General features: G+C 43.6%; 1 protein-coding gene across 3 annotated transcripts in view; it reads left to right on the top strand.

Annotated features, from left to right (window-relative positions):
- Nucleotides 1-24,709, top strand: part of LRGUK (leucine rich repeats and guanylate kinase domain containing) — a gene marked incomplete at both ends in the record, with an annotated part of 99,494 nt that overhangs the window by 24,873 nt on the left and 49,912 nt on the right. For all 3 annotated transcript variants that reach the window (XM_080932239.1, XM_080932238.1, XM_080932237.1), the window contains 7 exons: nucleotides 376-500; nucleotides 5,139-5,282; nucleotides 10,122-10,202; nucleotides 12,965-13,051; nucleotides 14,271-14,377; nucleotides 17,447-17,566; nucleotides 23,126-23,222. In XM_080932239.1, the coding sequence (XP_080788365.1) occupies nucleotides 376-500; nucleotides 5,139-5,282; nucleotides 10,122-10,202; nucleotides 12,965-13,051; nucleotides 14,271-14,377; nucleotides 17,447-17,566; nucleotides 23,126-23,222 (761 nt within the window). The remainder of the gene's footprint in view (nucleotides 1-375; nucleotides 501-5,138; nucleotides 5,283-10,121; nucleotides 10,203-12,964; nucleotides 13,052-14,270; nucleotides 14,378-17,446; nucleotides 17,567-23,125; nucleotides 23,223-24,709) is intronic.

The raw sequence follows: 24,709 nt of genomic DNA, 5'->3' as shown, positions 1-24,709 counted from the left end.
TCTGTAGGATCAGCCTGTCTTCCAAATTCCTGCCTGAGGGAAGCACCATGAGTCACATGGAGATACACATGCTATACCTTTAACATTTTTACAATTGACATTTTATATGAAAAACACGTCAAGATTTAGGGCTTATCCTATGTGGGGCATATAATATTTCTTTATTTAAACTCTTGTCTGATTTTTCTAGTGATAATTTAACACTGATTTAGTGTGCGTGTGCATGTGTGTGTGTTTTCCAAGGTGCTTGGGTGGATGTCAAAGGACCATTTTTAGGAATTGTTTCTCCACTTCCACCATGTGGGACCTAGGGATTGAACTCCAGGCCCTCAGACTTTGAATAACATTTCCCTTAAACATAGTTATCACGTACAGACAACGAGATTGAAGAAATCACCGGGCTGGAGAACTGCATCAGCCTGACCCACCTGAGTCTGGCTGGCAACAAGATCACAGCAATCAATGGCTTAGGGGCATTACCCATCAAAGTGCTTTCTCTGGTGAGTATGATATGGTATCATTCTTTGTAGAAGTATATGAATTACGACTGCTTAGAATTTTCCTTTGCTCCTTGGGGTGTCTGGTGTGCATGCATGCTTCTCTTTCCCTCCTCCTCTCCCTGCCTCCCCCCCTTCTCCTTCTTCTCCACTTTCCCTCTCCCTCTCTTGCTCTGTCTCTGTGTGTCTCTTTGTATATGTGTGATCAATAGTTGATGTTCAAGTAAAGCCAGTTTCATATTTGGTATCTAAGGTGAAAAAAAAAAAACCGGAGACAATTGATTTTCTATGCTGTGGAAGAAGGTATATTTTAACAAGTAGTTTTTAGTATATATGTTGTATTGGTGAAAATAACATCTGAGCATAGCAAGCTTGTTATTGTTGCTCACACTTTATTGGATGCAAATGGACCACAAAATGCTTCCTAGACACTGAGCGCAGGCCTGTCTTACACAAATCTGTGCTAGTCTCTTGCTCTAGATGTTGGAAGTTGTGCTGAGAATAAAAGCTTAGCTTCCATCAGATTCCATCTGCTTGCAATTTCCCAAAGAAAGTGTCTTTTTTAAAGCCCTCTGGCATGCCACACGACCAAAATTCAAAGGCAAATGTAGAATGTTCACTACTAAGACCCAAGAGTCTCAAAGATACACGTGATACTTATAAATTAACACTATGGGTTACTGGTAACAGAGAGAGTGCTGATGTTGTTTATTTACAGGATTCTTCTTCCTTTTCTCTTCCCTCTCAGCTTTAGGCTCTCTTGGCCTTCATTACACCCAACACAGCATGGGCGGGGAACATTTCATAGAGGCTTGTCTCTTAGTATTGCTTAGGTTTTTTCTCATAGGAGGGTGTTAAACATGAAACTGTGTATTGGGTTATGTGTACATTTTTTCATTTAAAATTAAAAAAAATTTATATGTATGAGTCTTTTGCCTGCATGAATATCTGCATACCACTTTCATGCCCAGTGCCCAGGGAGGCAAGAAGAGGGTGTAGAATCCCCTGGAACTGGAGTTACAGACTGTTGTGAGCCACCATGTAGGTGCTGGGAATCGAACCTGGAAAAGTAGCCAGTGCTCCTACCTGCTGAGACATCTTTTCAGCTTTGTGTGCACATTGTTTACATACACATAGAAATTCTTAGCCACAGATCACCGACATCTGGCTCTTAAAGCTCAAAGTGCTGTGTAAAGACTCTTTCAGCCCTGCATGGAATTCAGTGAGGGCGGAGGGCAGGCATTCCCCTACCGTGCATATAGAGGTTTCATAATTCACCTGAGATTCTGTGTTCTCTGCCTGCTAAGGCATGTTAACAAATGTGAATGAAGGAGAATCAAATAAATTAGATATAAAACTTGAAGTTATAGAATAAAGCCATTCACATTGGAAAATTCCAACTATCCAAAGAGCTATTCTTAGCATATTGCTGTTTTACTCCCCATTTTGAAGTTTCTCAGAAATTTACCTTCTCTTCTTCCTTCCTCCTCCTCATCTCTCTCTGTCTGTCTATCTCTCTCTGTGTGTGCATGAGGGTGAGTGTATGTGATTGTGTGTGTGTGTGTGTGTGTGTGGTTTTGCTATTTTGGTTGGAACTTGCTGTGAGGACCAGGCTGGACTTGAACTTGTGATGATCTTGCCTGTGCCACCTGATTTCAGCCTCGAGCCTCCACTGCAGACCCCACCCCGTGTCTTGTCTGTATTGACATTCCCATTCACCTGCAGTAGAGTGGAATGACCCATGTTTAAGGGGGGACAGTTATTATTAAAACAGTGCATTCCTCTTATTCTGCGCTTTGATAACCACATGCCCCCCCCCCATCGCCAACACTAGCATTTTTACTATTTTTTTTTTCTGCCGGCAAATGAGATAAGTTGTTCTAGTTCCTATACCCAGCACCCAAGTGGACTAGGAAATGCAGAAAATGTTCTTATTTTCACTGAGATTCTGAGAATCCGAGAATTGTTTTTCCCAAATTTGAATAAAACTTACAACTAAAAACAATACATGTTTGCTTCAGGCGTTTATCTTGACAGTATTTTTAACTCATGGAATCACAAGGTAACATGATTTAGCTGTTGACGAGAATTCAGCCTGCAACATGGTGAGAACAATCCACCACTAGCACTTGCCCCTTCTCCTCTCTGGGACCGCTGAAAGCTAGCAGGGGAGCTTCCCGCCTTGCCCGTGGCCACTACCTCCTTATTAGAACACAGTGACACTGTATTGCAAACCTTGAACTTCACTTTGTCAAAGTAAAAGCCAGTTGGGTCCTTCCTGACACACTGGTAAATGAGGAATGTTTTCTAATTTAACTTACCTCAAACAGTTTCTCTCTAAAAGTGGTGGGTTTTTTCTTTTTCTCCTGCTATTCACTGAGGCTGGAGGAACTGTGCCCAGAAACTTTGTGTCTACGCCCAAGAGTGAGCCTTTGGGTTCTCAGTGCTGGACAAAGGCACTACCTAGCTGGTTTTCAGTCAGCAATCCTGTGATTCTCAACGTGTCTCAGTCTCCTCTCTTTTATGACCACGGGCTATCTAATTAAATTTTTCTGTGTATCGCTCTGCTCAGACCGTCTACCACTTTGAAAGCCATCAGGGACACTGAAGAATATTACATCTGTCTTGCACATAGAAAGTGCTTCACAGTCCTTTGCGGGAACGTGTATTGTCTATAAATTGGATATGTGAGCGATTGAGCCCTCATTTCAATACATTAAATTGATATGGCGAACGCAGCGTGGTCTCCTTCCTCTTTTCACTTTTTATAACTTTTTTGAACTCTGAACAGGAAAATTTGATTTCACTTTGGCAAATAAGGTTATGGGGTTTTTCCTTTTTATTACATTTTTTTTCAAACATATAGAGGTAAAAAGAACAGTATAATAAACCCTCATAGGCTATAACCTACCTTTCAAGATTATTAACATTCTATTATGATATTTTAAGGGCTATAGAGTTACCAGTGAGCACAAATCTCGCTCATTATTCCAATGAAATTTTATGAAGAATAGGATGAAAATGAGCTCTTGCTATTCAGAGTGCCATGAAACATTTGGCAGTGAAAATATTCAGATTAAAGGGAATGCGTTAACTTAATTTTTCAGTTCTTAAGTCAACCTTGAAAGTTTTGAATATTTTTAAATTTTGTTTTGTTTTTATTTTGAGTCAGGGTCTCTATATGTCGTCCTAAATAATCTAGAACTCCCTCTGTAGACCAGGCTGGCCTTGAACTTACAGAGAGCCATGTACCTCTGTGTCATCTCACTCAGCCTGAAAGTTCAGAATGTTTTAAGGCCAGATAAGATATAATATTAGCTGAAAATTGTAATTATGAACTTACAGAAAGCCACCTGCCTCTGCATCATCACACTCAGCCTAAAGGTTTTGAATGTTTTAAGGGTAAGTAAAACATAATATTAACCAAAAATTTGAAATTATTTTTTATGACTTTTGACTCAAACCAAAGGTTAAATTTTACTATGACATTTTTTTTTCATAATAATAAGGAACCAAATAATGAAGAGTATGTTAGAAAACATTCAAAAACACAAATGATTCTTATTACTGTTATTGCTCTGAGTGTGTGGAGACTGAGAAAGTGGATAACCATCTGAGTACGGGAAACTTCCTCCTAGTCTCATTGAGAAATGCTAATGTTTGAATTACTGATGACTAGATTTTCATCCAATTTAGTCTCGGCATTTTCCCATACTGGAACTCTTACACGACGTCTGAGCTCCTCAGACCTGAAAACAGAGATGCCTTGGTCTTGTATATTAGAATTAGGACTACACAGTTCTGTCCTACGCCTTTGGTTAAGGGAGGTGATTATAGGCTAGCACAGGCTAAAGAGGAGGTAGTACGCAAGAGCTGAAACAGCAGACTCCGACACTGACTTCCAGACTTTTACACTGTTTCTGGGAACAGTGGGACTGAGGAAGCATGTCCAGTGGGATTCACAGAACTCACAGAAGCAGTGAACTGGTGCAGGTATGGGAGTGCTCAGCTCCCTTTCTTTAGAGTCTCTGCCTAGGGAATGCTGGTGCCCGCAGTGGATAGGGCTTCCACCTCAACCAGCATAATCTCAATAATCCATCTCGGACATGCCCACAGACAACCCATCTCACCAGCCTTCTCTTGGGATTCACTTCCCAAGCAATATGTTTGTAGTAAACATTAGTGGGGGAAAAAAAGAGGCTATGGATTTGAAAAAAGAGCAAGGAGGGGCATATGGGAGTGCTTGGGGGAAAGAAAAGAAAGAAAGACATTATATAAATGATAATCTTAAAAATATGAAGTAATTTGAAAAGTCAAAGCACTAACATCATCATATCATGCATTTTAAAGCTAATACAACTTAGTGCCTGACTGACTTGAAAGTTTATTCTGAAGATGAAAATATTAAGATACTAAATGAAAATACTTCCTTCTGGCCTTTTAGATAGGAAAACTAGGATTTTCTTCTTGGGTATTTGTGTAGACATTTAGATAGGCGAATGACAGAAATGGGGGTGGGAAGAGAACAGCTGATTGGTTTTTGTTTTTAAAGAATTTGGGACCCATGTTCAAATGTGAAGATTTGCCACTACATTTTCTTAGACACTGCTTTAAAACACAAACTGTATTTATCTCTTTTAGAGCAACAACCAGATTGAGACCATCACAGGTCTGGAGGAGCTGAAAGCCTTGCAGAACCTGGATCTGTCCCACAATCAGATCAGTAGCCTTCGTGGCCTGGAGAACCATGACCTCCTGGAAGTGATTAACCTCGAGGATAACAAGGTTGGTGCTGCAGGGCATGGCTTCAGGAATTGAGCTGCAAGCTTCAGGAAGTGGGCTGCAGGGCGTGGCTTCAGGGGCTTCAGAAAGTGGGCACATTGGAGAGTTGGCGCAATGACTTCACATTGGCTTCTAAAGATTAAAATAAAAATCGCCTCTTGGGTATGCTGCTCTAGCAAGTTTCCAGGGAACAGTTCTTGGAGTATGACTTTTTGAAAAACCCAGTCATTTTTAAACACTTGATGATTCTTTAGCCTTTATAAAAATGTAGATATATTTGACAGTATCATGCTGTACTTGTTAAATATATGTAGTTGTATCTGTAATTTAATAAATGTAAATACCATAGACTTAACCATAAAAATTAAGCCAAAAATAAAACAAAACAAAACAAAAAAACCTAGAAGTGATTCCTTATATACTGCTGGTAGCAATAGTGTCTCTTTGATGAGTTGAGAATAAACTTGTTTGCATATCTGGTTTAATGTACCCTTTACTGTTCAAAATTATATTCATATTCTGTCTGTCTGTCATTCTGTTTTCCCTCTCTGCTTTGGTAGTACTGGGGATTGAACCCAGAATCCTTTGAATTCTCTACCACTGAGCTGTATCTCAGGTTAATTTAATTAATTTTCTCGTTTGTCCCTCCTCACTTCCCTCCCTTTCTTCCTTTTTTTTCTTTTTTCTTTTCATTTTTCATTCCTTGCACAGTACCAGGGCCTCACACAGGTATTCACTGCTCTGTGACTGAGTTGTTTTCCCAGCAACTTAACCTTCCCCCAGCAAACTTGTATCATCCCTTAGGCTGTAAACCAACCAACACAAGTCAGTGATTGACGTCTGAGAATAAAGACAGTTTTAATGCTGATTTTCATCTCACTTGATTCGTTTACTGAATAGATCTAGTGACTTTTTACAAGGTAATCAGTTCTAATAAATGGCCTCAGTCCTTGCATCTGTGTGGTAGAAAGTCAGTACAATTTCTGTTCCAAATAGCTTTCATTGTTCTTTTTCTAAAGTCGCCATTGAAGATTGACTTAAAATGGTTCTCATATTTATATGGGAGGGGGTGCCGAAAAGGTAGACTATGTTCATTAAACACTAACTCACTGCATCTTAGAATTCAAGAAACAGCAAGGCTGATAAAACAGTTACAGTAGATGAGACTCTAAAGTCCTCCCTTCTGAAATGGTCGTGGGATAACACTTGAGAACACAAGGCTTGGATGTGAGCTATGGGTGTAATGCAAGTACTTTCCACTCATAATAGGAAAAGGAAACAGGAAATACTAACTTTAGTAGTGTGCATTATTTAACCAGGTATATCTGTCTTAGGGTTTTATTGCTGACCAAGTCAAGTCTTATAAATGACAACATCTAACTGGGGCTAGTTTACAGGTTCAGAGGTTCAGTCCATTATCATCAAGGTGAGAACATGGCAGCATCTAAGCAGGCATGGTGCAGGAGGAGCTGAGAGTTCTACATCTTCATCTGAAGACTGCTAGCAGAATACTGGCTCCCAGGCAGCTAAGACAAGGGTTTTAAAGCCCATGCCCACACGGCCATACCTACTCCAACAGTGCCACTCCCTAGGCCAGGCATATACAAACCATTACAATATCCGAGATGTAATTTTAGCACACAAGCTGTATACAGTATTGAGAGTTATCTTGTCTCCTGTTGTTTTGTACTGGTCTTTTGATGTGGGTGTTTGTTATAGTTGGAGAGCATCTTCCTTCCCTTAGCCAGAATGATGGTCTAGAGCCACCTTACACTGTGTTGACCACGGCCTTGCTTTTCAAGTCACCTTCTGAACTACACTGGGAGACAATGTTGCAAACGATTTGAGTCACTGTCAGTTGACAGGTAACTGGATGATCATGGGGCCAACCAGCATGGTGGTAAGGCAGGATGTCCCCGTATGTTTTAGAATCAGGACCCCACTCCAGTGTAACTGGTGTGTATTGCTGCACTATGGCCCCTCTCTCTCAGATAGAAAGTAAACTTCCCTTCGAAGCTAATCCTTCAAGGTAGAAAGGGGTAAACTGTGACATCCCCCACCAAGGATATGCCCCCCCCGCCCCGCTTCTAAACTGTGAATGAAACCTTGTTTACAAAAGTGAGGATGAAGTTAGTGCTCTCAAGATGAGACTGTCATCCTGGAATTAGGAATTAGGGTGGCCCAAATGCCAGTGGTTTGTTGCTATTATTGTTGTTGTTTCTTTGTTTTATTTTTTTTTTCCAGTCATCAGTTTATTTCTGTGGGTACATGTATGTCTGTGTACCATGTGTATGCCTGATGCTCACAGAGGCCAAAAGGGCATCCAAACCTGTGGAATGAGAGTTGTGATGGTTTCAAGCCTCCATGTGGGAAGCTGGGAATGGAACTTGGTTCCTCCAGCAGACACAGAGGCTGGGTTTGTGTTGCTTTCTGTCACCAGAAGCTGGGAGAGACAAGGAAAGGTTCTCTTCTGGAGCCTTCAGGGCAATCATAGGCTCGACTCACCGTCCCTGGATGTAGTCTCCTCTTCAGAGCCATACGAATGAGCTCCCATTGTTTTGGGCCTATAAGTTTTGAGGTTATCATGAACTTTCCAAGGCTCCTAAAAGTGTGTGGTGCTGTGTCTGGGGAATGGGGATGGGGCTGGGAGTTATTTTTAACTGTGATCTTTTGTCATTTCTGCTTTTTGTTTTAATAAATCTTCCTTATTTCGACTTTTAAAATATTCCTACTTTTTTTTTATAATTTCAAGTTTTGAATTTCTTTTCATTATGTAGTCTTTAAGTAGGATGTGTGTGTGTATGTGTGTATGTGTGTGTGTGCGTGCGTATGCAGTGTGAAATAGACATTGAATTCCCATATAGAAAACAAATTGTCCCAATATTTCAAAAAAAATCTGATTTAATAGCATAAGATAATCTATTAATGGATCTGTCAGGATTTATTGAATTATTTACTTATTGAAATTTGTTGTGTTTACAGCTTGTTGTTAAAATAATGTTGAAGTAGATATACTCACACATAAATCTGTCGTTACATGCGTTTTTTATTATTTCCTCGTGATGGATTTCTGGAAATGCCATTTCTGGGAATGGGTGTCATAAAGCTTCTTGATTTCCTTTGAGAGCCCATGCTTGCTCCTCCCACTGCAGTCATGAGGTTTGGATAACTTATCGTAGGCATATCTGGCTGTTCATTCGTCAACAGGATCATTTAAAAACTGTCCATCTGGGAACGAAGCCTGGTGCTTCTACACCCTTTTATATACATTCCTTTGGTTATCACTGAGGTTAAACATTCTTTTTTTTAATTTTTATTTCTTTTTAAAGAATAGTTTGTTCTCTTAGCCATCATTTTCTTCATGGCTGCACATTTAAAATAATGTATAGAATATGTCTACATTTTCTGTAATATACTCCTTTATCATTTTTATCTTCTTGAGACTCTTTTTCCATTCTGGATCTGATAGATGCTTATCTAAACTAATTTCCACTGTGTTGTTACGTTACTGCCTTTAACTCCTTTTTTTCCCACTACTGTTTTTTTTTTTTTTAAACATAACAATTTTAAGAGTGGGACTTTCATATCTTACTCTCCTTTTTTTTGTGTTTGTTTTTAGCGTGTGGATGCTTTCCCTCCATGCATGGATGTGCACTATGTGTGGGCAGTGTCAGGGCTCCTGGGACCGCCGTGGGTGCTGGGAAGGGAATCCTGGCTTCCTGGAGGAGCAGCCAGTACTCTGAGACCCTGTGCCCTGTCTCCAGCCCCTCCACTGTTGCTGCCTTTGCTCTTAGTTTTTAGAGATCTGTTCTTACTCTGCAGCTCTGGCCCGGCGCTCACTGTAGTTCAAGCTGGCCATGAAACCAGGGAGCTGTCCACCTCTGCCTTTACCTTTCTGATTGCGTTATTGGAAATGACATCCTTTGAAAGTGGCATGTGTGTCCACCCCTGACTTAGTTTTGGGATAATTTGCATTTTGGTGTCACTTGGGTTTGGATAACTTAGAAATTATCTGTGAACCTGTTGATAAAATGCTTTCATGAGGCATGCAGATTGCTGAGAAACATTAATTTATTACAAAATCCACTATCTGTGTCTGCTAAAGGTTGCAATTGTTTATTGTAGAAGATTTAAGTAAGCTTATGTGTCTTTAGAATGGTCGAGGGCGCAGGACCGCTGTAACCCAGGCTGTAGCCTGGTTAAACCAAGGCACTTGTCCATCTGCGGAATCATTTCTGTTCTTCACATTGTCGACTAGAAGTTCTAAACACACAGCCTGGGCGTGCGACACACCTTCAGTTACAGCACTTGGGAGGCAGAGCCAGCAAGATCTCTGTGAGTCCCAGGCCAGCTAGGGTTGCGTAAAGACCTTAAAACAAACAAACAATCCATACAGTTTTCACTGTAAAGTAATCCCTATGGGAAAAGCATAGAGTGATGTATCCCCTAGCAGTCAGAAGGCTTTAGCAGTCACAGACACTGCAGGGAGAAGCCAGAGCCTGGAGAGCTGGAACCGGGGTGGATGGTGGCTCCTCTTCCTTTGCACACTACTTTGTTTCTCCTCAAAATCAACATGAGTGAGATTACCATTCTCCAGCCCAAAGGGAAAAGAGGAAATGCCCCCCTCCCCCGAGTTTGCACATCTACAGAGGTGAATGTGGTCATTTCTGTGTTCTGCAATGGCTTTGTCATATTCTCATTGAAAAGCTGGATATTCAACAGGACATGTTTAAAATAAATTGCATTTCAAGGAGCTAATTATATTGGCTCCTATTATATCGTGTTCCCCATTGTTTTTGCTCACCGTCTGTTGACAGTGGATTTCTTTTTTTGATCAAACAGATTAAGGAGCTGAGTGAAATAGAGTACATTGAAAATCTTCCTATTCTTCGAGTTCTCAATCTACGGAGGAATCCTGTTCAGGTGAGCGTCTGCTTCCCCCACGGCTGGGAAAGGGAGGGAACAGGGGCCAGTCTTGATCAGGAGCATCAGGAATGTGAATACAGCCCCCCCTCCCCAACACACCCCTCTGAAAACGGTTACACAGCTAACACTTAAAGCAACTTGTTTTGGAAAAGTAAGGTTGTCTTTCATGGCTGTGGAAATCAGGCATCTGAACATCAGTCACCTCATGGTCCTTTAAGACAGATGGTGGGTGGAGCTAAACGTTACAACAGAGATTAATTAAAATTGTAAAGCAGTGTCCCTTATATCGGAGAATAGAGCCCAGAGGTCCAGACAGAACGTGCTTCCTGTTTTATAACAGAGGGAAAGTGGTATTAGAGAGGACACTTAAGTAATGTGCCTAGATACAGCCATGGAATTGGCGCAGCCATAAAATAACTACAGAAGGAAATAACACAGTCCCTAGGGGGTTATAACGCTGAGACCAAGGATTGGGGACAGTTTTCTAGGTTTCTCTATTCCTCCTTTCCAGCCCTCGTGCCCCACTCACTGTCCATCATGGCTTTGTTCGTTTTTTTTCTACCCATCTCCTTTCCGTGTGCCTCCACAGAGTCCTGACTACAGAAGCTTCTCTTGTGTTCGTTTTGTTTATATCTTGTTAAAAAAAATCTTTTATTGGCTATTTGTATTTCTTTATATTTCAAATGTTATACCCCCTTCCCAGTTTCCCCTCCCAAAACCCCTCTATTCCACCCGCTTCCCGCTGCTTCTATGAAGGTGCTCCCCCACCCACCCACTCACTCCTGCCTCAGCACCCTAGCATTCCCCTACGCTGGGGCATCAAGCCTTCACAGGACCAACGGTCTCCCCTCCCATTGATACCAGATAAGGCCATCCTCTGCTATATATGCAGCTGGAGCCATGGGTCCCTCCATGTGTATTCCTTGGTTGTCGGTTTAGTCCCTGGGAGTTCTTCCTATGCAGTTGTGAACTCCTTCAGTCCTTTCTCTAACTCCTCCATTGGGGTCTCCATGCTCAGTCCGATGGTTAGCTGTGAGCATCCTCATCTGTATCAGTAAGACTCTGGCAAAGCCTTTGAGGAGACATCCATATCTGGCTCCTATCAGCAAGTACTTCTTGGCGTCTGCAATAGTGTCTGGGTTTGGTGTCTGCATGTGGGATGGATCCCCAGGTGGGGCAGTCTCTGGATGGCCTTACCTTTAGTCTCTGCTCTACCTTTTGTCCCTGTATTTCCTTTAGACAGGAGCAGTTCTGGATTAAAATTTTGGAGATGGGTAGGTGGCCTCATTCCTCAACCAGGGGGCCATGCCTAGCCCTGGATATGGTCTCAACAGGTTCTCCCTCCCTTTTGTGGGTATTTCAGCCAATGTCATCACCATTGGATCCTGGGAGCCTCTTGCTTTCCTGGAGTCTAGGACTTGCTGGTGGAGACCTCCAACTCCCCATTCCCCATTGCTACACAACTCTGTTCAATTTCCTGACTCTCTGTGTAACTCCCAGTCTCCTCCCACACCTGATCCTGACTCCCCCTTTTTTGCTTCTCCCCTTCTTTCTTTCTCCCAAGTTCCTTCCACCCTCTACCTCTCATGATTATTTCATTCTCCCTTCTAAGTAGGACTGAGGCACCCACACTTTTGTCTTCCTTCTTCTTGACCTTCATATGGTCTGTGAGTTGTATTGTGGGCATTCGGAGCTTTTTTCTAGTATTCACTTATCAGTGAGTGCATACCATGTGTGTTCTTTTGTGTCTGGATTACCTCACTCAGGATGATATTTTCTAGTATGAAGACATCTAGATAAATCAGAAATAAAAAGAGACATTAAAAATTAAAAGCAGATAGGGACAGAAGCAGACAATGAGAAGGCACCTCAGAGGAAGTAAGTAGGAAGGTATGAGGTGGCCACCAGACTCCAGACTCTGACCTTTGGAGAGTGCTCTGCGTCCACACAAATGGCCATGGCGAAAACGAACACTTTGACAAAACACTTTGAAGTATTCAAGAGAAGTTTTAAAATGCTTCATTTGGTGTTTAATATTCATTCAGGTTTCTGGGGTGCAGTGTGGTAGTTCACTCATGAATCCAACTCGGAGTGATCCAATCAGGGTCCTTAGCATTCCATTTCCTGTGTCTCTGTGTTGGGACTCTAAGCAAAGATGCGATTATATAGTTACTTCTTCTACATTCCTTTCTGTGAAAGGCATCTTACACCCATATCTTGCTATTCAGGGAGGTGAAGCATCTTATACAAAATAAACCCCTCAGTAGCTTTAAAGTCAGGCAGGGAGTAAAGAGGAGTTTGTTCATAAGCAAGTGACATTTTATTAGCGTAAGACAAGTTTATAATGAACCCAGCTAATACAAAAGAGTGCAATAAATAATCAACCCATAATGAAATCGTAAGAAACAGCCAAATGTCACTACTTTCAGTAGTGAAACTCTTTGGCATTAGTAGAGGAGGGTTTGGAGTCTTAGATGGGCTTCCCACCTCTGTGGGCTCAGCCTCTAGCAGAGGCTAATCCTGCCTTCCTGCCCATCTCTTGGGGATTAGCATTTGAAGGGCTTGGTCAGTTACTGGACACATTCTGTACCTCGGTTGCTAATTAAAGGGGCCTGTCAGATGTGAAAATGCCGAGCCCTGTGTTGGGGTCTGGAAGACTGGCTCATGGCAGTAAGTGTTGAGAGGCCTTGAGAATCGAAGGCTGGCGCTTGCCGACCTGGGGAAGAGGAGAGCTATTCAACAATCCTCTTGTCTTACAGAACAAACCCGAGTACTGGTTCTTCGTAATATTTATGCTGCTGCGACTCACAGAACTAGATCAGCAGAAGATTAAAGTGGAGGAAAAGGTACGGGATCATGTTGCCCATGTGTTTTCTGCTGGAAAGAGGCAAAAATGTCACGGTGCCTACAGCAGGGCGTGTAACCAATCAGTGAGAAGCAGAGCTGCATGCAAATTAATTCCTTATTTAGGAACAAGTTCCTTGCCCTAGGATTTGCCAATTGAGTCCTCTGTTAAGCTGGGCAGTGCCAGGTGTTCCCTGGGTACAATGGGAAGTCTGGCAGTGAGGAGTACAGGTGCCCCTCCTGCTGCCCACGGCCAGTTGTGGCTGGTTTGCAACATGCGTATCTTCCCTACATAATCAGAGCCTGACATTCCATCTGTGTCATATTGGAAGTTAACAATGATATATATCACGATCTTATCAAATGGTGCTTAAATCACTGCTCTAATACTGTAGTTTCCTTAATTCTGCTCTTTACAAGGGTCCATGCGATTCACACAGCTTGCAAGGGTGAGCTATTGCATGCTAGCCAGCCCCCGCCTCCCTCCCTCCAGCAGCTGTAGCAGGAATCAGTACTAATGGCGGGCTTCCTAAACCAGATCCAGTGTGAGATGGGAATGGAGGAAGGTATACAGGTGGGCACATATCCATCCCATACATGTCTTTCTGCAGCCCAGACTAAAAATAGCCCCAGATGCTTCTTTATCCACATCCCACACTCCGGGCCGTTGGCACATGCCTCTTTTAACATTTTTCTAAGAGAATTAAATGGAAGTCACTATTAAGTAAAGGGATACTCTCTTTAGGAGGATAGTAAAGACAGAGAGGCCTGTATAGCAGGGAAAGGGCCTGTGTCCTTGGCTTGAGAAAGCCGGGGTAAAGAGGTGCAAGGCTGGGAGTGGGAACAGTTATGGACAGAAGGACATCAGGAAATGGTTCTCTAGTGTCAAATGCACCTGTAGCCCTTCTGGTACTGCCGATTGGATTGTTTATTGGATTAAAATTAATCAGGCACTTCAGAGGTTTTGACTTTTTTCTTTAGCTCCTCCCAAGCCAGAGAGCATAAAGCAAAAGAGAAAAAGGATTCCTCAGCTTTCTACAGTAACCTCGTTGGGTTTCCAGGAAGGTTAGAGCTGACCAGAGACTGCGTGCAAGGCTGGGGGCCACGGGACTGACCTTGTCTGTCTGTTTGCACATCTAGGAATTGCAGGAAGGGCAGGTGCACCCTTTCTTCTTTAGAGACACAAACATGTCTCTCTTTCCTTTTCTCATTCTGGAAAAGGTGTTTGCAGTGAACAAGTATGACCCTCCCCCTGAAGTGGTCGCTGTCCGGGATCACATGACCCACATTGTCAACAGCATGTCGCAGCCACAGAGGATCTTCGACAGGTATCTATAGAGCTCTGGGTGGGTGACGAAAGAGAACATTGCTGTTTTCCCTAGACCCCTCTTCTGTGACTCACACACTCCCCGTGGAAGCTGCTTTCTTGGGCTGGAGAGATGGCTCAGCAGTTTACAGCACTGGGTGTTCTTCCCAGAACCTACATGTCAGCTCACACCTGTCTGCACTACATGTCAGCTCACACCTGTCTGCACTACATGTCAGCTCACACCTGTCTGCACTACCTGTCAGCTCACACCTGTCTGCACTACCTGTCAGCCCACACCTGTCTGCACTACATGTCAGCTCACACCTGTCTGCACTACACGTCAGCTCACACCTGTCTGTACTACATGTCAGCTCACACCTGTCTGTACTACATGTCAGCTCACACCTGTCTGCATTACATGTCAGCTCACACCTGTCTGCACTACATGTCAGCTCACACCTGTCTGCACTACCTGTCAGCTCACACCTGTCTGCACTACATATCAGCTCACACCTGTCTGCACTATCTGTCAGCTCACACCTGTCTGCACCTTCAATCCCAGGGGATCTGACATTCTCTTCTGTCCTCCACGAACCCCAGGCACACATAGTGCCCAGACGACACACAGGCAAAACGCTGGTTTACATTAAATAATGGAATTCGGTTTCGAAGCTCTTTGTTGTCTTCTGAGAGGTAAGGACCAAGTGTTCAGTCATGGCCTGTTCTCGTGTACTTGAGTGTGCCGCTCACTCACCCTGTGGTGGCCTCCTCAGACATAAGAGTGATCTGACTCTGTACCCTGTCATAGGGCGCCTTGTATTCTAGCTAGCCTGAGCCAAAGGACAGTGAATTCTAAAATACAGAGTGTTAACTTTTCTTCCCTAGGATAGAAACACAGACCTTTATCTCATTAGCAGAACATTTCTACCATTTATAGACACACTTGTTGTTTTTCTTGCTCCCTGATGAAGAACATGAGACCAGCGTAAACTCTTCTATTAGTTGCTTCTGGACATGTAATTCTATCCCAGCCCCAGAAGTCACTAAGGCAGCACCACACACATCCACACTGTGCATGGGTCATATTTCCCTCAGTTAATCTTCTCTGGAAGATCCTCAAAGATGCACCCAAAGGTGTGCCTCACTGAAACCCTGGGCTGTCTTTCTCAATCCGAACAAGCTGGCCATCACGATTTACCATCACACCGTCAATTGTTAACCCTTCCTTAACCGTGAGCCTGTGTTATCTACTTCTGCCAGAGAGCACCCTGTGAATTCAGAGCAGAAGGAAGCCCAGCTCACCTCGGGGAAACCTGACTAGTCCCTCACAGAGCCGCCATCAGCCCAGCAGGGAGCAGCCACCTTGCCTGGTTGCACGTGATTCCAGTCTCTCACCTCCAGATCCAAAGACAGATTTACCATGGTTTCTCCATTTCTTTTTGAACAGTCTGTCAGATCATAAGTATAGAAATTCTATCAATACCCAAAGGCATTTTAAAAATACTTGTAAAACTCTTGGATATAAGCATTTTTTCCTTCATGTGGTATTTGCTTCTGCGCCTGATGGTTGGCTTCCTACAGAGACTAGTACAGTGCTTTATTTCACAATCCAGGACACACTTACTACATACAACGTAATCATGTCAACATTGACCTGTTTGCACGTTTATGAGAGCCGTGTGGGTGAGACGATTTATCCTTCCTTTGAGTACATCAGGAAAAGTACGTTTGACTTGGAAGAAGGTCTGTTCTCTGATTTTTAATGTGGCTGTTTGTTCGATGCTTAAGGTTGTATTTGTGTAAGAATATGTATCAAAAACACCAGTAGCAGCGTTTAAGAAACATGTATTTCCTGGTCATGTCTGGCTGCCAGACAAAGAAGGGCAGAGGCCAAGCAGGTAGTTCTGCGTCAATGACTGCCATGTAACTCAACCATTGTCCTTCCTACTGTGCCAGGACACAGCAGGCCCTGGCAGCTGGCCCGGTCAGCTGTGTGCTGCTTTGTTAGAGAATCAGTGTCCCCTCACCTGATGTCACTGGGATGGATGCATGATTAAAGTGATAAAGACAAACGGTGAGTGGCCAGGCAGTCACGGCTAGCTCTTTGCTCTCTAGTGTGGCCAGCTTTCCAGAATCATCTTGCACATGCTTTGTCCCTGATGTTCTGTCACTAGGCCTTTCTTTAAGAGGCCTTGGTTTTGTGCAACTTTGGATTTGGTGTATGCTTTCATTTGTATTTATTTTTACAATAGGGAATATTTTTTAAATTGTCTTAACAGTTTTCTTGTTTGGTTGCTTTTATTTTACTTTTTGGTCATGTGTTTGTCATTGTCTGTCATATTTTTTTTCTCCAGTTTGTCAAGTGAAGAAATGACAGAAGCAGTGCTTAGCCCCTGTGGTAACCACATGGTGTGTGTGTGTGGAGACTGCACAGCAGTGCCCAGTATGTAGGAACTGCTCATATGTGACGTCCTTTGTCACTCAGAAGCCCGCTTGGCATGCCTGTATCCTGGGGCAGTAGATATGTGTCCTAAACACTGACCCCAGAACTCACTCACTTTGCTCTTTGATAAGTTCTAGGAGGAATAGATCAGCAATCAGGAGCTAATGTGTCTACTGTGTTTTTCCTCTAGAAAAGCTTGGTAAAGTAAATTGAGGTAAATTTGTATTTTTACATTATAATCTATCCTTTGAATGTTATTTTACCCCCAAAAGTTATATTTTATGTTGTTTATGTGTGTGTGTGCCCAAGTGCATGTGTGTGTGCACCATGTGTATGTGGGTGCCTATGAGGCCAGAAGAGGACATCAGATTCCTACGGAACTGCATTTAGAGTTGGTTGTGAGCTGCTAGGTGTGGGTGTTAGAAACCACACCTGGGTCATCTCACAAGAGCAGCAACTGAAATTAACCCCTGGCCCGTCTCTCCAGCCCTAAATGTTGTTTTGGGCATATTATAATCTTGTTTCCGGAGAGTGGAAGCATCCTTGCCAGCATCCAGCACGTGCTCACTAGCTGTGGCTGTGATGTAGAAACTTCACCTTGTTCAGGTGGCTAACACAGGGCATCTCCCCTGGATCTCATTGCAGCACCCTGCCAAGTCTGGACGCTCCTTATCCCATGCTCATACTCACTGGGCCTGCAGCTTGCGGGAAACGAGAACTCGCCCACCGCCTCTGCAGACAGTTTAATACCTACTTCAGATATGGGTAAGTATGCCCGTTAACATGTAAGTCTGGGAGATTCGTCCGCCTTGTTGGGGACCTCGATAGTTTTCTTCTACAAAGTTCTCAGAGGTTGCAAATTCTGTCTGCTCTGAGCAAATCCTCACACAGATGCAGCAATTTATGTAAGTTATATTTAAAGTGGCAAATGGCATGAGTGTTAGGTAAATGACAAGTTCTCACAGGTCCCAGCCACCATCGTGCACCCTTGAAGGTCACCAATTGCTACAGTTGGATTGGTGTGATTATACGGTCTCTCATGGTATGGGGGGTCTTTCCTCTCCTGCCGCTCTGACTGGTGTAGTAAGACATTTACAGAAGAATTTAGCCATTAGCCAAAAGAGACAAAAGATTTGTCTTTGATGAGATGGGGGTGGGGTGTTGGTGGGGTGTGGGGGGTGTTGGTGGGTGTGGGGTGGGTGTTGTTGGGATGTTGGTGGGGTGTGGGGAGTGTTGGTGGGGTGTGGGGGGTGTTGGTGGGGTGTGGGGGGTGTGGAGTGGGTGCTGGTGGGGTGTGAGGTGGGTGTTGGAGGGGTGTAAGGTGGGTGTTGGTGGGGTGTTGGTGGGTGTGGGGTGGGTGTTGGTGGTGTGTTGGTGGGGTGGGGGGGGGGACAAAAGAAAACAAAAGAAACCATCTGAGAAAACCAGCTCACTAGACTAAGAAGAGTTTTAGACGTTTCTGGAAATCACATTTAGAGTTGAACTGTGATTTCCTGACCTGTTCCCTCTTTAGTTTTCTATGTGGCAAAGTATTTACTTTGGAATTAGTGGTGTATGCTAGTGAGGTGAAGATGTAACTACAAAGTTATGTAGGGCAGTAAGAAATGCCAGTTTCTGATTCCATTACAGAAAAAGTCCCTTCCTGAAGCTGTATGTGTTCAAACAGTGGAAATACCATCTTTATAAGGCCCATTTATTTAGATACTTAGAATTATGACACCCATTTGGCCATTTCTACACATAAATAGTAGAGAATAGAAATACCACAAAGTTACAAAAATAAGCTAAAAGTTAGTACTAGCATTAAAAGCTCAGCAGACATTATGCCTAGTGGGGACACCCAGCCTGCTCTCCAAGATGAGCTGAGCACAGTGGGTGGAAGGTCAAACTAGAGATCACCAAAGCCACCTAGGGAACCAGGGCTTTCTCTCGTCCCTGTCACGTTCATGGTGGCATCTGGCAATAGCTGGTGGTCTGGTCTTTCTTACTTATCACTGTAAATGGCCATGTATGCAAATTGAACTGAAATGACAGCAACAGGAAGTATTGATGGCTCCGTGGAGAAATGGATGGATGGGTGGACTCATTCTGTAAATCTTTACTCGGTTGCTCCCATGTTCTAGGCCCTAGTGAGGGACTGCGGAGGTCCTTTCCTATGTGCGGTGTGTAACCTGGTAAGGAGCTGCTGCCTTAGAACATGGACCCTGTGGCATTGATGCAGGTGTGAGGTGGCAAACCCCTCAGAATGAGCTTCATGGATGTTCTGTTGGGGCTGCCACCAACTCTTCTCTGACTAGAGTCAGAGGTCAGAATCAAAGTGCTACCAGATGCTGCACTGCCTCCCTCTCTGTCCCTACCTCGGAGGGTCAGAGGTAGGTCCACCCACTGGCCTCAGCATCTTCATGGAGGCAGACAGCCAGGCTCGTCCGGTAGCAGATTCTAAGAACACCACCAAGGTCTGGATCAAAGACCATGTCCTTGGGTCACAAAGAAGGGCATTAGGTAGCTAGTGATTTCATCCATGGAGAAAGCTAAGATAGGTCTGCCGCTTTGTGATTAAAACTAAAAATAAACCAAGGCACATCTTCAGAGACAAGCCATTGCTTTCATTTATAGTTTCTTTTAATGTTCCTTATCCCACATAGATTGTAGATTTTTAATTAAATGAAAGATGGCAAAAATACAATCTCACTGTAACATTTTCCTAGATATTTACTCCACTTTTCTTCTCTCTTATTTACTTTCTTTTCTTTAGCGTTTTTCTTCCTAAAATTACATGCAGCATGATCAAGACAACTAGTGAGATTGTCACATACTAACCTGCATGAAGAAAGAACATGGTTCTGTTGTACAACCAACAACGCTGGACAGGGTGTTCCGTGACATTAGGCTTTGGTTTTACTGTTTATTTTTGGTTTAGAACCAGGTCAGATGCCACTTTTTACCTGTGTTAGTTACTGGTATCCTAGAGCTAACAAGGTACTGCTCTCAAAGTCTATTTCTAACCCATATTACCATACAAGCCATGACTAGAAACGTGTTGAATAAAGAAGACCATCTTCAGGCTGAAGGCCAGTCATGTGATCTGAAAGTCAAACTCTTCTTCCCCCCATCTCTGCTTTATAATAACCTTTATTGTCTTTAGCTTTTGTGATATTGACTACTAATGTGCTTTTATTTTTAACATTAAAAGTAAAAGACCACATGCTGCTTAGCTGCATGAGATAGCTAAAGTTCAATTTAGCTGTATGAAATAGCCTAAGGTCATTTTTCTCAGATCTCTCCTTTCTATGAATGTAACAACCTTGTAGCATGTTTCCTTGACTTATTCAGTAATACGGAATGGCCATGGTCCATGTGCTGATGATAAACCTGAAATGAGGAAATATGGGCCCCATCCTGGCTTCATAAAGCAATGAGTGTTGGATAGAATTGATGTAGGAAATGCTGTCTAACAAGAGGCTTGGCTGAATTCTGTTACCAGGGAAGTAAGGAGCCCATGACAGCATAGTAGGATGTAGGGTCTGATGGAGACACTGTCCTGGTGAGGCACAGAAACACTCTGTTAAGAGAGGGGGCACACTGTGAACAACTCTGAAAGCTAAGTTAAAAAGTAGGAAAGTGGTCAGACAAAAGACTAGGCTAGGAAGATGGTCTGATCATTGTGAGTGTCTAAGCAGGGAGCAGCATGTTCCAGCTGTGCTTTAGCAAAGGTGACAGGTGGGCAGTTTGGGACAAGGCCTCGGGAAGGAAAGGTTTCCCTTGTGCTCACGATCCCTTCAACTGCGTCCAGCAGTTTCCTGATGTCTTTGCACTGGGTGGACACCTGGGCTACACACTGAGAGAAATCACAGATATGGCATGTTACCGTGTGCTGAGTCATGTGCTCAGAGCCAGACTCTGCCTGGATTAGCACAGGATTTGCTGTCCTGCTCATGGTTTCCTGAGGCACTCAAGTCCAGAATTGGGGTTCTAAATCTGTGCTTCCAAGTCATACGACATGGTCTACTTCCCCAACCTCCTGCTCACTCTTTCTTTCTCGATGGCTTTTCTTCCTATCACCTTGCCCTAGATACTTTGGAATGCCATTAGTAGGGATGGTCAATCACATTTCCTTCCTTCCCAACAGTGTCCTTTCCACGGGCTTCGATGACAGCCCGCTCTGGAATGACAAAGTTCCCCTCGGTCCTTTATAGCCAGAGATGCAGTCTACCCTCAGTCTCCAGCTTAGTCCTTTGGTCGCAAAGTAAAAGAAACTAACTGGGAGTCTGGCTCCCATCTGAAGCAAGGATTTAATCATGCACCAGGATTTCACTAGTAAATTAATTAGCAAGTAATAAAGTCATAGAAATACATATGTAGAGGAAGGGGCAGATGCGGACAGGATGGCCCAAAGAAATCCACTCAAGTTACAGTTGGTGCTGCTTTTCCTAAGTGAGCTTGGTGAGACACTGCGAGGTATTTCCTTTTCAGAATGCTCATATTCCGGCAGCACACACACAGGGAAGGTCTCCGTATGTAAAAATTGGATGACAGTTTGAAAAGCCCACAGGTCATCATAGGTCTTTCTTAATAGAAGGTCCCACGGCTTCTGCGAGTCTGTCATCCCTTTCTCTTTGTTTACCTGCTCACCTGCCTCCAATTGCTTCTTTGTGTCGTCTCTGTTTAGAAAGTCTTCAAAACTCCCTGCCACTCAATCCCCTTGTTGGGAAATGTAAATTCAATGTAGCGTGTAAAGACTTTGTTGAAGGTGCACAGCCACAGATGCCAGGCCACAGATTTATCCTCCCCGACTGTCAGGGACAGCAATAGACAGAGGGTCCCAGGTCTCTGCCCAGGCAAGGGAGAAATGCCAGTGCGTTCCAACAACAAAACACATGTCACCGTGTTTTGAATGTGTTCTCTTTTGGCACCTACTGTGTCAACATTGAGACCTGAAACTTTCCTGATACAGTTAGTTCTTGGTTATAGTAGGGAGGGAGCAGTCATATGGATTTTAAATCTCCTGTGGGTTTGACTTTGCAATGTGGAGGCTTTTGAGGCTCAGCTTCCCACCTCCTGCTTGGTGTACTGTCACGGGAGCTGACTGGAGTCACCCTGGTGTGGCTACTTAGCTCTGTGTATAAATGTGTGCTCAGTTGATCATCTGCAAAATAAGAAGTAACACCTGCTCTTCCTTCCTTTTACTTCTGTGACTGAATTAGCATTGCCAAGCACCCAGCAATTGTCGCTCCTGTTTTAGAGCTATTAGAGAATCTGAAATTCAGTTTCATTCCCAGAACTTACTCCTCTGAAGGCAGAATGCTTTGACATCTAGAATCTCGGGGAGTTGGGAACTTTGTGTTGGAGTTCTGGGGCCATCACCAGCCTGCAGGGTGACCTTGGGCAGGTCACCTTTGTAGTCACCTTTATAATGGTGAGCTTCACAGCTGAGCATCTCACACCTTTCATTTTCCCTGATGTTACAGTAAGTTTAGTGAATGTCTGCTATGTGCCAGGTGTTGGGAATGCAAGGACAAAGTCGAGGGCCAAAGTCTTCTGGCTCTATGCTGTGCTGGGAAGACAGGAAAGATTATGGAAGGAGTAAGTGTGTGTGTCTGTGTGTGTTTGTCTGTCTATGTGTATGCGTGTGTGCCTGCACACGCACACATGTGTAGTTACGGATGCTATCTCAAGACAATAGATAGCTAAGGCCTCTGTACTTAAGCATTCATTCAGCACTAGAACTGTGTGTTCCTACAGAGACTTGTGCATAATTCCAGTATAAAACCACAGTCCAGGAAGAATGAGGTGTCTCTGCCCTCAAGTGGAGGAAGAGTTGGGCCCTGAACAAACAGTGGGGTATGCAGATGGCACAGGCTGAGGCTGTGGGAGCATGAAGACCTGCAAACTGTACCAGTGGAGGTTAGGAGAGGCATTCGGAAAGTGGTGCTTAAGCAGTCCTGACAGAGAAGCAGCCATGTGTGCGGAGAGGGGAGAGGAGCCTACAGAAAATGCTCATAGATCAGAGAGAACGTGAAAGCAATCGATGGTATACTTCTTCAGCTGTCATTATGTGGTGGCAAGGGGGGTGATTCAGAAAGCAATAAATAATATAAGTAAAAATTGGATATTGATGAACCAAAATTTGTATAATCCTCATAGATTATAGTGATTAACTATAGTGTAATACTTCTAAGGCACACTGTTTTCACAATTACATTACTTTATGATTTATGATCTGTGGGTCGATTTCATTTTCAAAACATTTTTCACAATGAAAGCGTTTCCATTGTGACTCTCAAGTTCACGAAAATAGACTGAGCTCTGTTTCTATGACCTCAGGGCCTGTCACACCACAAGACCGCCTTACTTTGGTGAAGGGGATCGAGTTGATTATCACTTTATTTCCCAAGAGGATTTTGATGAAATGCTGAGCATGGTAAGGCTATTCCCTGGTTTTGTTTGTTTGTTTTTATTTTGATTTGTTTCTATCATGTAAGAAATACATGTTCTTTGTCAGGAATTTAAGGAACAGTAATTTCTAAAATGGTAAAGATGAAATGTTTTGCACTTTGTAAATCTGGTTCATTGTTGAGGGTGGAACACAGTCCTTTGGCTTCAAGTGCATTTTCTTAAGCACACGCTTCTTCTTTGCCTTCATCTGGAAGGGACTCCTCACAACTTGAATGTATTTTCCCAGCTGTAAGTACATACCCACTTCCAACTTTGTTACCCAGAAAGAGCATCTCCGTTCACCACACTTTTCCTACACCACACCTCATAGTGTTGCCACACCACAGTCCTCCGTGTTAGCAAACACTTAGACAACTTAACTGAGGAGCAGGGAAGGACCAGACTTTCTCTGTGCCGTGAGCAGTCAGCATTCAGCCAGGAGTACTCGATCTCTTCTCTCTCTTTTCTCACTCCCTTCTTTCTCTGTCTTCACCCCAAAACAATGGAGCTGTCGCAAACCTTCATTGTGCACAATCACAGAACATCTAAACTTGGGCTGTGTAATTACATTAGTTTAGCTTCGCACAGCTGACTACCGTGGTACGTGTTCATAGGGCTCATCTTATACCCACAGAGAAGACCATGTGAGCAAGTCCCGTACTCCCATCAGCCCTCCCCATAACCTTGTCAAAGAGTGTCTTGGGCATCATAGACCTTTTTTCTTAGGGCTGTATTTTGACAGGTGCGCTTGATTTATTAAAAGTTCTCTAGAGGTTTACATTTCTAACAGCCTTTAAAAGATTTGAGGTGTGTCTTCACTGTACTAAGAAGCATTATTTTTAAGAGCCCTAGGATGGAATCTACCTCGATCCCACCATGGATGTTAAATTCTGCTGTTAGAGTGGGGCATTTCCTCTGGGAGTTTGGTTTATCTGTTCTCCACCCACATCACTTGCTCCCCAATGTTCACGGCTTATGAGATCTGTAATCAAGTCTGTTTCAGTCCCCACTCTAAGAAATTGCTGCACCTTTAGGCTATGTTTAGCTTTACAGTCTAATGCTCCACAGAAATCCCCATGGGTTTGAGAAGTACTCATTCCTCCTGTCTCACCAACATGTATCACTCTGATGTAATTGTCATCAGCCTTTCACCTCTGATCTCCTTTTCTTTAGCATGTGACACTGTTTCGTGAAAAGAGCTAAGCCAAGAGAGTCATAAATTCATGATACACACTGTCTGCCTCCCGACCATGCCCACACTTTCAGCCTTCTGCACACAGAACACCCCTCCACGCACCACCTGCCCAGACAGCCTGGCTCTCTCAACAGACACTGTGGCCTACCCACCCCCAGGCACCTACTGCGAGCAGGCCCACCTAGCTGCTATGATAGCTAAGCATCTGGACCGCCACCCTCTCCCATGTTCCCGTGTCTTTTCAACCAACACTTTCCTCCAATCAGCAAATCATTCTC

The sequence above is a fragment of the Micromys minutus genome (genome assembly GCF_963924665.1).
Source record: "Micromys minutus genome assembly, chromosome: 18".
NCBI lineage: Eukaryota > Metazoa > Chordata > Mammalia > Rodentia > Muridae > Micromys > Micromys minutus.
This window is presented reverse-complemented; position numbering and strand designations above follow the sequence as displayed.